This window comes from Anser anser (assembly GCF_964211835.1).
Source record: "Anser anser genome assembly, chromosome: 1".
Taxonomy (NCBI): Eukaryota; Metazoa; Chordata; class Aves; order Anseriformes; family Anatidae; genus Anser; species Anser anser.
Window position 1 is genome coordinate 197492563 of NC_139720.1, and position 14018 is coordinate 197506580.

General features: G+C 40.7%; 1 protein-coding gene across 1 annotated transcript in view; it reads left to right on the forward strand.

The window, feature by feature from the left end:
• Nucleotides 1-9264: 9264 nt before the first annotated feature.
• Nucleotides 9265-14018, forward strand: part of LOC310884353 (uncharacterized protein) — a 50531-nt gene continuing 45777 nt past the window's right edge. The window contains exons 1-7 of the mRNA XM_083806036.1: nt 9265-9424; nt 9562-9806; nt 10275-10423; nt 10527-10658; nt 11515-11676; nt 12222-12432; nt 13580-13713. Of these exons, the coding sequence (XP_083662162.1) occupies nt 9320-9424; nt 9562-9806; nt 10275-10423; nt 10527-10658; nt 11515-11676; nt 12222-12432; nt 13580-13713 (1138 nt within the window). The 5' untranslated portion in view covers nt 9265-9319. The remainder of the gene's footprint in view (nt 9425-9561; nt 9807-10274; nt 10424-10526; nt 10659-11514; nt 11677-12221; nt 12433-13579; nt 13714-14018) is intronic.

A 14018-nucleotide genomic window follows, 5' to 3' on the forward strand; every position in this document is an offset into this window, starting at 1 on the left:
AATTTCTCAAGTAGTTAGCAATTTCTTTTATTATCTATCATATTTCTTTTATTATCAATATTGAAATAGAATCATGTCTGAGCTATTATTAGAACAATAAAACTTAGGGGATTTCTTCCTCTCTTCCAGCTTTGAAACTCCTATTGATGCTAAAAGGAATTCAGACCAGATTCTCACTCCCTTTACATCAAATGATCAATCTTTAATTTCAATTAAACTTTTCTTAGTTTTACCCCACAATAGCATGTTAATCATAGAATCATTAAGGTTGGAAAAGACCTTCCAGATCATCTGGCCCAACCATCCCCCTACCACCAATATCACCCACTAAAACCATGTGCCTAAGCACCACGTCCACAAATAATTGACCTTACTCTATTTTTCTTCCATAAAATTGTAGTACAGTAATAATAGCTCTCTATATTTTATTGCATTTTTTATTGATTCACAAGTTTTTTTTCTATTGTCGTGTAAAATTAGAAGTGAATGTATGGCATAGACATAGAGGAATTAACCAATGATCAATTTTAAACAAAATCCTGACTCTAATGGAAGAAAATTTGAATACAGCAAAAACATAAATTCCTTGCAGTACAGGTGCTTTAAGAATTCCAATGCCTGGAAAGGATATTCTCATATCACCTGAGATAGTTATAATCCAATATGTTGAAGTACAAATCCAAAGATCAATGGCTACTTGGAGAAACATTAACAATGTTAAAAAATATGCAGAATATATATGTAAAGAAAGATCACAGCCTGTTCTCTGTGGACATTTGATATTTTTATTACTAATTAAACTGAATCTAATTACTATTTTTTTATGTTGCAGGTATCCATCTACTAAATACTATAGATAAAAAAGGTCTGTTATTAGATAGATAAACTTTCAGGATTTTTTTTCGTTGTGATAAAGCAAATGGTTTCAGAATCAAATACAAGATGAGATTGTTTAATCAGAGTTTAATTATGAGTGTATCAAATAATCATCTCTATAGTAAAATAATGTTGGTATGTGTGGGGCTCAGAATCTATTATTAAGAGACAGGTAAAGCTAACCAAAATTTCCGTGGGGAGATAAGTTTTCTCTAGTTACATCTAGAGAAAACGGAGAGACAAATTTTAACCTGTGCCCAATAGCTAGACTAGTGGCTGGGGTCATAATATGACATAATAGTGTGTGTTTATGCTGCGGTTTTTGGTACCCAGTGCAGCCATGTGACTGAGTTTCCAGCTCGTCTTTAAAAGGCTTAGTTCACTACATACATACTGACAGAGTCCATGGTGCACTGGGTGTCTTCCATTACAAGAAGCAGATGTACAATCTGGAGATTAGAATGGTTTTATTTTGAGGCGTTTATAGTAAAGACAGAGGAGATGCATTGACAAGCTTTGTGTTTAGTAAAAGCATGAGCTAGGGAAAAACTCAATTATTATGAACTACACAGCTGCCTGTTGCTTCATTCGTCAAACTCCATGACTACCCACAGCACTTCTTCCTGTTCATGTTCACCTGAACTACTTCTCATAGCTCTGGGATCAGATTATTTGGTCTTTAATATGTGAAGCATTATACCAAAAGATTTTGGAGAGAAAATACTGTGATCAAATCTTACAAAACTATAGTGAAGCAACATCCTCATGAGCTTGCTTCATACTTTTTTCATTTAGCCGGAGGCCCCTGTACATAAATGAAGCTCGGGATAATCCCTTCCAACCAAGTCATGAGTCCAATTCCTTAAAAACATAGTCAGCATGAAAAAATAATTTCATTTAACATCTGAAAACTAATTCGTGCCCTTGGCCATTATTGCACATACAAGGTCGGCTCTTGCGCCATCCTCAGTAGTGCCATCTAGAGAAACTGCTGCTCTCCAGTCCCTCTGCTGTATTGCAGAGTTAATTCCTCCCTAGCATACTTCACTCAGATCACTTGAATTTGATTAAGCAATTAAAATTATAAAGGCCTAATAATCCACCTTATTTGGAGTGAGATAATGTGAATCCATCTGAGTATCTCAGCTACGTGTTCTGAGGGCTACATGTTCTGTGAGGGCAGTAACCACTGTTCAGGCAGCTGGTGGTGAGATGGAGGATGCCACTTCTGGAAAACGATGTGACAAAAGATACAGAAAGGAGTGGTTGTTGCACACATACCAGTAACTTCCAAGCCCAAAATGTCTCTTAAACCATCCAGTGGCTTCCCATTTATGTTTTGTTTTGTTTTGTTTTTACAAAGGGAGATTTAGAGCACTATACATTCTCTAACAAATACCTTAATGTAAAGAAATGATTAATTGTACAAATTGTGATGATCCCCAGCTAAAAATTATAAGAACTTAAGGTAAAATTAATGTTTGGTGCTCATGGTCTACTGGCAGCTATTTAATTATACAATCGTAGAGTAGTTTGGGCTGGAAGACACCTAAAAGAACATCAAATTCCAACTCCCTTGCCATAGGCAGGGACACCAACCACTAGACCAGGTTTTTCAAAGCTCCATCCAGCCTGGCCTTGAGCACTTCCAGGGATGGGGCATCCACAGCTTCTCTGGGCAACCTGTTCCTCACCACCCTCATAGAAAATAATTTCTTCCTTATATCTAATCTAAACCTATCCTCTTTTATTTTAAAGCCATTACCCCTTGTCCTATCACTACACTCCCTGACAAAGAGTCCCTCCAGCTTTCCTGTAGGCCCCCTTTAGCTACTGGAAGGCCCCTATAAGGTCTCCCCTGAGCCTTCTCTTCTCCAAGATGAACAACTCCAGCTCCCCCAGCCTGTCTTCATAGGAGAGGTGCTCCAGCCCTCTGTTCATTCTCGTGGCCCTCCTCTTGACTTGCTCCAACAGGTCCATGCCTTTCTTGTGCTGGGGGCCCCAGAGCTGAATGCAGGGTTCCAGGTGGGGTCTCACAAGAGCAGAGCAGAGGGGGAGGATCCCCTCCCTCCACCTCCTGGCCATACTTCTTTTGATGCAGCACAGTATACAGTTGGCTTTCTGGGCTGCAAATACACTTTGCCAGCGCATGTTCACCTTTTCATCCACCAGCACATCCATGTTCTTCTCAGACCTGCTCTCAATCCACTTTTTGTCCATCCTGCATTCATGCTTGGCATTGCCCCAACCCAGGTGCAGGACCTTGCACTTGAACTTATTGAACCTCATGGGTCCACCTCTCCAGCCTGTCCAGGTTCCTCTGGATGGAATCCCTTCCCTCCAGTGTGTTGTCTGCACCGCACAGCTTGGTGTCATTCACAAACTTGCTGAAGGTGCACTCAATCCCACTGCCAATGTCATCAACAAAGATGTTAAACAGTCCCAGTCCCCATACAGAAGACCACTCACCACTGTTTTCCATCTGGACTTCAAGCTGTTAACCACAACTCTATGAGTGCAACCATCCAGACAACTCCTTATCCACCAAGATGTCCATTCATCACATCCATGTCTCTCTAATTTAGATACAACAGTGCTTTGTCAAATGCTCTGTACTAGCTCAGGTAGCCGACATCAGTTGCTCTTCCCCTATCCACCAATGGTGTAACCCCACCTTATAAGGCCACCAGATTTGTCAAGCACAATCTGCCCTTAGTGATGTCATGTTGGCTGGTGAAGAATCATTGTAGACCACTACACAAAGTGGTGATCATATCCATATCAAAAAAGGGGCAAGGAAATATGAAGCAGCCGAAAAATTCCAAGTGTACTAAATATCAAATGTTCTGCTACAAAAAATGGACTCCTAGCACCACAGCCACATATAACTGAAGACTGCACCAATCACTGGCCAAGTGCATTAGTCAGTATTTAAAATGATTGTTCTAGTTTCTGCACCTGAATAAATAAATATGTTGCACCTTTTACAAGTCATCTGTATCCAGAAGAATTTCTGCTTAAGAAGCATAGATTCAGAGACCATGGTTTACACATGAAAGATAGCAGATATTGTATGAGATACCATTATTCATATATGCAACATGAACTGAAGACCGAGATTGCCAGTAGTTGATTGCCTAAATTATCAAATGATGACCATTACATATAACAGGGGAATGACAGATGGCTTCCTGGGATACATTCCTGCTCACAGCCATAAGAATCAGAGAGCAGAGCTAAGGCTTCTAAAGGAGACTTCTTGAGCTTCATATAGGGCTATAGCATCTTGGCTGAATATCTAAGTCAGGGTTTCCATGACAAATTATCAAGGCTGTAAGCTTTTTCCAGTCCACACCAGACGGAATGCCAGAAAAAGTCAGAGATTTTTTAAAGGATCAAGTTCCCTGTCTCTTTCTAATACTACGTCTACTGTAATAATGTTCATTACAATGAATGAAATAACTGCATAATATTAACTATATGATTTTTGGAACTACCTAACTACATGAGTCAAATGCTTAAACTGTTGTTAAGAGATAGGATGATCAACAGTACATGGGAAAGCATTTTCCATGGACTTGTTTTCTGTCTTACAAAGCCAAGAAGCTACAGTGTATCTTCTTGACGACCATCACGTTATCTACCAGCCCAAAGATGTGGATGTTTGTTGATACGCTTTATAACAGAATAAGAATCACACAGGTTTAGGTCCTTGTCCATGAAAGTGAGTGTGTGTGAGAGGAAAGGGGCGGCAACTTTCTACTGAGCCTTCTCCTTTAGCAGGAAAGGCTGGATCATGTCCAATTTCTTTGGTGGCTTGCCTTGTTGGGACAGTGGCATAGTCTGAAGCTAGTAGGTGCCAGGATGGTAAAGAGGAAACTGAATTAATTGTGTCTCACAGCTACAGTGCTTCCTGCCTCACCCATTGCTCAAGGCCATGTCTAACTTCAGATTATAGCCCTGATAAATTGCCAATTATGAAATATGAGGTCAGATGTAGGATGCCAAAATTTCAAAATTTTGTATTGCTCTTTCATAAATGAAAACTTCAAAATTCTGAGGCATTGTGTTCTGGCCTGCTTCTTGTTCAATAACTGATGATATAGCATCAATGAACTGCAATCACTTTGAGAACATCTTCATCAGAAACTATTAAGCCAGACTCTGGTGAGAGGAAATGACATGCAGATTATGAAACTTGTTTATACAAATCAGCTAAAGAAAAGTATGTAAGTGATTTCAGCTTTGTTATTGTTGATAATACTCGAGGAGAGTATACAGAATTGAAAAAATGTCTGAATTCCTAGTTAATTAAAATCAGCCATTGAGGCTATCTCTACACGCCATCTCTCGGTTTGCAATGAAACCTGGACAAAATGCCCAGATGAAGTAGAAAAGTGCCTAACATAGTTATTAGTAGCAGCTGTACATTATAAAACTAGGATGAAAAATCTCCACTGATGAATGGAGCTATATGGATATACAGACAAAACTGTGCAATTCAAATCAGTACTTACTTCAGGCTAATTTCAATAGTCTCAAAATACTATCTTGCAGAGATAGATAGAAAGTGTTTCATTTCCAGTAAATATTCTTAGATTTCTCTCTCTTAATAGCAGACCTATTTTTGTTTCCATGTGGCAAAGGTAGAAACCCCATTCATTCCTAAAACCTATTTCCCTAAAATTTTTTTGAAAAGTAAAAGAACACACATCCAATAAGTTAGAAAAGCCAAAAAGTGCAGCACAATACCCCAGCATTATTCAGAATATATTCAGTTTCTATAAAACCAATTTACTGCATTTCATTCATAACACAATAAATTATCATTTGGGAATACCCAGATGAACATATAAAGCTCTGCTAAATTTTCTGCTTCTGTACCTCTCCCAACCACTTCTTTTCTGTAATCTAGCTGTTTTCTAGCTAAGACACAGATTCATCTAATGACGTAAAGTGACATTGTTTGATGTGAAGTCGTTGCACCTCAAGCCTTAGAGCAGGCTACTGTGAATTTATCTTGCAGTCCTGTTTAAGTGGAGAAAATCAGCAGCTTCTTTCATGCCTGGGTATGTCCAAGCTCTTCATACTCCCTCCTGCTTCTTTGGCACAGACAAGTCAGAGCTGGGGAGAGTTTAGAAACAGTATGGGGAAGAGGAGGTGGGAGAATTTATAGTTCATTCAATGAATTTAGGATGTGAAATCATAGTGTGTATACCTCTATTTTTTTCAAGCTTCCTTTGACCTAATTTGCAGTTGTTTATACAGTTAATGATAATTGTTTATGTAACTATGTTAAGTATGCTTCCACTTCTTTCCACAAGTCAAACCTGCCAAATAAAACTGGCATGACATTTCTAGATGGAATTTCAAGCATATAAAAATAAGAAATGGCAAAATTCCCAGCTAAAATTTTGACAAATCTTCTGAAAAGCCTGGCACTTGAGCTAGACTTTATAGGATAATATGAATTATGCTGTCAGAGAACAAGCAGTTCTGTGGTGGAGGAGCATTAGCCTGCACATTGGCAGGCTTTCAGCTAAAGGCTCAGTCCAACTTCAGGGGTCTTCCTGGGAAAGTACCCATTTGTCCCTTAATGTGGTGATTAAGGCACTCACTGGTGATATGGGATGTATGAGTCTGAGTGCAGATGAGATGAGGGAAGAAATGAGCAGTGTTCCTGAATCCATCCTGGCTGCTTTGCTGCTGCGTAAGCTGGCAAGAGTCACTGCTGCAGTCTATGCAGTCTCCGGGGCAGTCAGAAGGCAACAGCGACTTTGGGGCTCATCAAGGGAAGCAGCCTCCTGGGGCAGATGACAAGATCAGCTTCTTGTTGGGGTTATCTGTAGGGCCAGGGCATGAAATAGGCACCGACCTGTTCAGCCTCGTCAAAAACAAAGTGCCTTTGGGCACCCCTGAAGCAGAACTCATGAACCAATAGGTCAGGCAAAAGTGCCATGAGAGGTCATTTCTTCAGCTCAGATCACCCCATTTAAAGCACAGCTATGTCTTTGCTGACAAATCTCCACTATGGCTACTGACAGTATTTTCAAGCACCTTAAACCTTACATTAAAGCCACAAAACAGTTCCTGCTCACATTCTGTGACACCTAAAGCCAGGACTGAGCACCCACTAGTTTGAACCCTAAAAGTTGCTAAGATCTTCAGGGTCAGCACAAGGAGGAAAATCCTCTCTTGGATCTCAAACAAGAAAAAAGAAAAGACTTGCTCACGCACCTCAGAGTCATACAGGCTGCCTCACTGTGAATTTTCCCTACTTGTGCTGCCAAATGTACTGACAAGGCAACATTCAGCTCTCCCCCAGCACTCACCTGCCACTCTATAAATGTCAGCTCGAGCACAGAGACAACTCAGCAGCTACAGAGGAGCTGTAACAAACCTATCGGCAGACATACAAAAGTCAATGAGAAGCTGTAGTCTCCTAAACAATAAAAAGGGCTTGGTAAAATGTTTGCCAAGTTGTTGTGCTGCATCTCGTTGCTCTGACTGCTTCATCGCAGATCCCTTGGACACAACAAGCAGGGTGTTGACAAAACATGCAGCTGAAAGCAAAGAGGATAACTTCCATATGCTAACTGCTTCTGCTAGGTGCAAAGAGATACAAACACTATTTAAAATTCAGCTTCACATCTGAATTCCTTCACAGAAATACAGACACTGTATGCTACAAATGTAATTTGGGGTGCTGTCCCATGACTGAGACAATCTTTTACCTTGCTGCTGCCAAAAGGAGAGGCCCCAGCATCCCAGCCTCATGCCTGGCTGCCTCCCTGCATCACCATCCCTATCTGTGCCGTCCCACCCCTCCTTCTCTTTTGAGCTTTTTTGCTCTTTTCACACCACAGAGAGCCAATGCAGTTTGCTAACCTCAGTCAGGGATTGTTTTTCTGGGATACTTTTCTGTAACTACAGCCCTTTGATTCATTTCCCTGAGGGTGCACTTGATATTGGAGAGCACACGGAAGGAGCAGGAATGCTGGCCACGATGGAAGGGGCAGGAGCACCCCTTAACAGCAGCGGTGAGCTATTGGCAGAGCCGTCCACATCCCACTGCAGTCTTAGACACAAACATTGGTGCCACCTGACTCAGCAGTTCAGGGACCTGGGCTGTGACCTGGGTCAGACATGCAGTGTGACTTTCTCCAGTTGGGCAGTGCAGCTCCAGTTGCCTTTGGAAGGAGGCCATGCCCTTTCCCCAGGCCACCTCGCAGACTGCCGAGCTCAGCTGCTGTGGTGCCAGGGTTGTTTTCTGAAGCTTCCAATAAATTTGCTTTCACTGGCAAAGTGGTTTATTTTCCTTCTTTTTCTCATGTTCAAATACAAGTAGACTATTTTTAGCTCATATTTTTTTTCCTTTTGTACTTACATTTGGACACAAAGTCAACACAGGAGAATTCTGCTTCAAAAGATGGATGTCTCAGAAATGACCTGCAAGAAAGACGGAACTGTGTGATGGTTGTTCTGCAGCATCTGCACAAAGTGTAATGCACCACATTCAGAAAAGGATTGGGAACTAAAAGTAGGACTTCTGGCAAATTTGAGAACTAGGAATCTACAAGAAAAAAACTTATCATCTTCCATCCAATTTTGGGGATGCATTAGAAAGGTTCTTTGAAAACTCCCTACCAGGCAGTCTCTAGGGCAATTTCCACCATATCTTTTTTAGCTGTGAAAATGCCCTTGGCTGATGTAGACCATGGTGTACAATCTGGGCTTCTCTACTGAAACCCTTGCACTGTGGTGTGCGGGTTGCCTGGGATGAGTATGGGAGAACAAGGGGACATGGCCACAAGTCTGTGATTACATGGGTCAGGCAGCAGTATAGCTGTAGCTGTGCTGAGGTGTTAGGGCTGTTCAAGAGGAGAAATAAATGGATCATTTGTATAATCAGTTATACCACTAACATTTTCAGGAAAAGATGGGCTAAAGGAAGGGGATCATCCCTGACATGCTGAGGTCCTGCACAGGTGCCACGCCGAGAAAGGTGAGGCCAGTTTCTGGAAGTCTCCGTTCATATGCTACAATGAATTACAGACTGTTGTCCCTCACAAAGAGCCAGGTCCCTTTAGCACCTCTGAAAAATGAGGTGATTTTTTCTAGGTGACCAATTATAAAGTTAGATATTCACAAGTTTGAAATATTGTTGGGTTTTAGGAGTGAAGGGAAAAAAGAATAATGTCCAGTAATACGATTGCAAAATCAGGGGTTTTCGGGGAAGGTAAACGGTCATGTGTTAGCCTGCTTCTAAAACTAAATCTGTTTTCCGTGTTTCTGTGGGAAATCAGAGGATGTTATTAACTGAGTCATGCAGCTGTTGACTTTAGCAAGCAGGCAACTGATATAAATAGAGAAACACTAGTGAGCTCTGGACAGAAGTGATTGAGAGGTCTTCTATAAGGGCTCACAGGACAGAGAGGCAAAGATGAAAATGAAGATCCTTGCTTTCCTTGGGTTACTGCATATTGCATGCTCTTATGCTTTCCCCGTTGCTCCAGAAAAGGAAAAAGAAGATATGCAGTTTGCTCAGGTAAAGACTATAGACAAAATATAGAGAACAATTTATTGAGAAAATTAATATAGTAATGAAGAATATTTTACTAACAATGTTCTTCCTTTGAAAATAAATACTTATGCTCTAAATTGTTGCTTTTCCTTCCTTATTAGAAATATCTGGAAAACTTTTATGATTTTAAAGAAGAGAAACACTCTCTCTTTAAATCAAAGAACCTCGATCACATGGGTGACAAAATCCGAGAAATGCAGTCATTCTTTGGGCTGGAAGTGACAGGCGAACTGAATCGTAAGACACTGGACATGATGAAGCAGCCCAGATGTGGGATACCAGACGTCCAATCATACAGCACCTTCCCACGGAACCCTAGGTGGAAGAAAGAACATATAACATATCGGTAATGCATGTTAAAGTATGTTTCTCTGTACACCACTGGGAAGCTTTGTGGCTGCCAGGCAGAATTGATGCCAGCAGGTTCTTTACTATTTGCTCCTGTATGTATCCTCACAAAAACCCCATTCAGGATGACAGGGCCAAGCATGTGGTGAGCATCCAGATCTTTTGCTTTAGGTTTCTGAACAGTGATAAAAGAGACCAGAACAGCAGTCTACATCAGCTTGTTAAAAGCATACTAAATAACATAACCAGTGGATAGAAGGGTTACAACTGAGAATATCTATGGTAGGATTTCTGAAAAAGATGATACCTTCAAAAACTTCCTCTATTATGTAAGCAGATAACTAGAAAATAAGCAACCAGACCTATAAATAATAACAACCAGCGATTAAAACATTTGACCTCCATACTCTGTGCCCTAGCCACTTGTGATCTGCTTGTTTTTAGTTCCTTTTGTCTTGTTTTACAGGATTTTGAACTACACTCCAGACATGCTGCAAGCTGATGTGGACGAAGCAATTGCAAAAGCCTTCGATCTCTGGAGCAGTGTCACCCCTTTGAGATTCACCAGGATCTACAGTGGTGATGCAGATATAATGATCTCCTTTGCTGCTGGATGTAAGGGGACCTCCTGTCCTAGGAATAAGTATTTGTCACTTTTTCCTACAGAGCTGATGAAAAGTGTCTCTTGTTTTTTTTCTTTTTTTCTTTTTTTTTTTAGATCATGGTGACTTCTATTCCTTTGATGGTCCAGGAGGAACTCTGGCTCATGCCTACCCCCCCAGCAATGGGATAGGAGGAGATGCTCATTTTGATGAAGATGAAAACTGGACCAAATTTACCACCTATAATGGCAAGTAACCTTAAAAATTTTGTCTTTTTTTTTTTTATTAGACAGTATTTGTCTTGAAGACACAGTGAAATCACAGACACTATGTCAGTAATTCCAGTATTTGCTGAGGTGTAAAGTGTCAGCATAATTTAGTACAATGATTCTGCATATTCTGATCTGGGCTGCAGTCATGATAATCCCCTGAAGATAAGCCACAGACTGCAATTGCAGCTTTAATGAAGCAAATGAGTTTAGCATGAACCAGCAATTGGGTAATCATGACATTGTAAGGCAGGGAATTTGGGCCATCAGGTAATGACCCAAAAGTTGTAATAGTGAGCTCTTGCCCCCCCCACCCCTTCTTTTTTTTTTTAATAAAATTATTTAAAATGATGGAAATCTTAAAATTCTGGAAAGGAAAAGAAAAAAGAAAAGCAAAAAGGTCTTGGATTTGTTGAAAATAGTGAGGTTTTCTGGTGTCCAGCAATGTCTGGGGATGATATCAGAGCTTACATGATAACGGTCTTTCTGAAGTAGTTATCAGGTGAGTTCCATGTCATTTATGATATTTGAAATGTGACCAGATGATTAAAATGTCCTCATCCAATTTTCAGTCTATATTAACATTAAAGAATTTTTGATTCTTTGTTGGCAGGAAAATTTCTGCAGCATGAGCAGTGTTCCCAGATTGGTTCCCCTGGAAACTCATTTCTTTTCTAGGATGCCAGAGAACCTCTTACCCCAGACATAGTTACATTTTGCTGTGTTGTTAACACTGTGAATGATATGTCATGAATGAGAAGATGAAAACTGTATCTCACTGCCATGCAAGAATACTTGTTTAGTGCTTGTTCTCTGTGCTGGAATTTTGTTTTAGGATACAACTTATTTCTTGTTGCTGCTCACGAATTGGGCCACTCACTGGGTCTTGGCCATTCCAATGTCTTCGGTGCCTTGATGTATCCTATATATATGGCCAAGGATACAAGAAACTTCAGACTTCCTCAGGATGATATTGATGGCATTCAGGCCCTCTATGGTAAGCAAAAAGTATCATTTTTATTGGACAATAGATAGCCATTTATAACAAATTTTATTCAACAGCTAAAAAGTACTAATCTTAGTACTATAGGAAGGATGCTGAGATTTAATTTCTTGATATTATTTTGGGTAAATCGCTCAGTTTCTTTGTGGCTAAAAGTCAACAGCTGCAAAATGGAATCTGTGGGCTGTGTCCGTGCTACTAAATCAGAAAGTCCAAGAGCTTTTCTCTAACGCTACTGGAGGAACAGCATGTAACTGTAGTATTAAACTATCTTACCTTCCACAAAAGGGCAAACGTGCACAACTGCCGTTAGGAAATTGTGTTTGCTCTACATTAACTCCTGAGCACATACATTTTGAGAGAGCAACAGCTTGTCAAGGTAAAACCATACGAAAATATTTTAAGAGGTTAATATTTTTAAGGCTAATATCTTTAACCTTAAAGAACCTGAACATTTGTGTCGGTAGGATACATCCTGAAGCTCTGCAACATGAAACCTTAATTCACCTTCTAATTCCACATTTATCTATTTCCCAAAGGACCCCCCAGGGAGTCTCCTGCAATTCCAACAGAAGTGCTTCCCCCACAAGAACCAACTGAAATGACACCTACAGAAGTACCAACAGAAATGTCACCCCGGAAAGAACCAACAGAAATGACACCCTCAAAAAGACCAGCGGACTGTGACCCTCATTTAACTTTTGATGCTATCACTACTCTTCGTGGGGAAATACTGTTCTTCAAAGACAGGTAAGTGATTTCTTTTCTAGCAATACCTTCTTCTGAGACTCACAAAGGCAAAACATAAAGTTCAGTTCAAGGAATTTATCTTCCCTTGGTTACAAAGGAAGATATTTCTTTCTGAAAGTACTAAGGCAACTTTGCAAATTTGTACTAGCCCAGCAAGAGCTGAGTAACATGGTTTACTGACAGGTGAGTAAAATGTTTTAAGCCATCATCCATCATCACCCAAGTCTGTTACAATTGCGCAAGACTGAATAATCCCAGCATCACTCCTCAGCCTGCAGCTGCTTCATATGCAGCCACAGCTTTATCACACCAACCCACATCTGGGTCATGGAGCTGTGGAAAGTGCTGCTGATGACTTTAGTGATTTTCTGACCTAGGGGCCCACACTGAGCCAGTGCCTAGTAGTGCCTGTAGATAAGCCCTGCCATTAGAGGTGTTTTTGGGTATGTTCTGACAATGAGTGCTGTAACAAGGTGGTACACTCCCACCCTGGAGAAAGAGGACAGCATGTCAGGCCCAGCATTTCACCCACTTCTTGGGTGGGCAATTGTGTTTTGATTGAACGAACTCCTTTTGATGAAGTGGGTCTGATTCCCCTCCTAAAGCATGTAATGAAGTATTGTAGCTTAAAAACTTTTTAGGGAAGGGGAACAAGAAGCAATTCCTCCTTTTTTTGGGTTTTGACTTATTCTTCAGGAATGTCTAGTGAGTATTTGTAAGCAAATTGAAGTTAAGAACTAAGGTGTGCCGGCCCATATGGGACATGGTGAAGACAAAGCTCCAATGGTCAGCACTACCACAGGCATCACACTTTGATGGGCAAGCCATCAAGGTGTCAGTGGAGCAGTCCACAGGGCAAGAGGCTCTAGGTGGTCCTGCTGGCGCATGGGGTATTGGACAATGTGACCTCCAGAGGTCTCTTCCAACCTCAACCATTCTGTGACATCAGTGCAAGCAGAAGTAAGGGACAAATATCTATGTGAGAGCAGGGCAAAGTATAGCACTGCGTCCCAAAAGGGGTGATGGCTTTGCCCTATAGGGAGGACTGTCTTCAGCACCAGACATGGGATTTTTAAGTACATTTCTGTGCCACTGATCTCCTGGTGAAATCGGAACAATGAAACATTGCTGTTTTCATTTCTATCAGCTATGTCTGGCGTAAAAGTCCCTACTTCTCAGAGATAGAGCACGACACCATCTCCACATTCTGGCCATCACTGGCAGCTGGCTTTGATGCTGCTTATGAGATTGACAAGAAGGATCGAGTGACTTTTTTTAAAGGTATTTCTCTTATATTTCCATCAGTCCTTTTCATGAATAAGTGAAGCAATGGTAGTACTGCTAGCTTGCCTATACTTGTGTATGTGATGTAATCATAATGGAATTGATATAACAACAACAACATATATTCTTAATATTTAAACCCATTTTCACTTTCAAAATGCTCTTAATGCCATTAGTTAATGTTGCTTCATGGCAGTCCTGCACAATATGATGTTACTCTTGTTAGTGAGAGAGACCAAAGCTGTGACAAAATTCATTGGTTGCATTGCTATTCAGATACATTTTAAAAGATGCCAAGCACA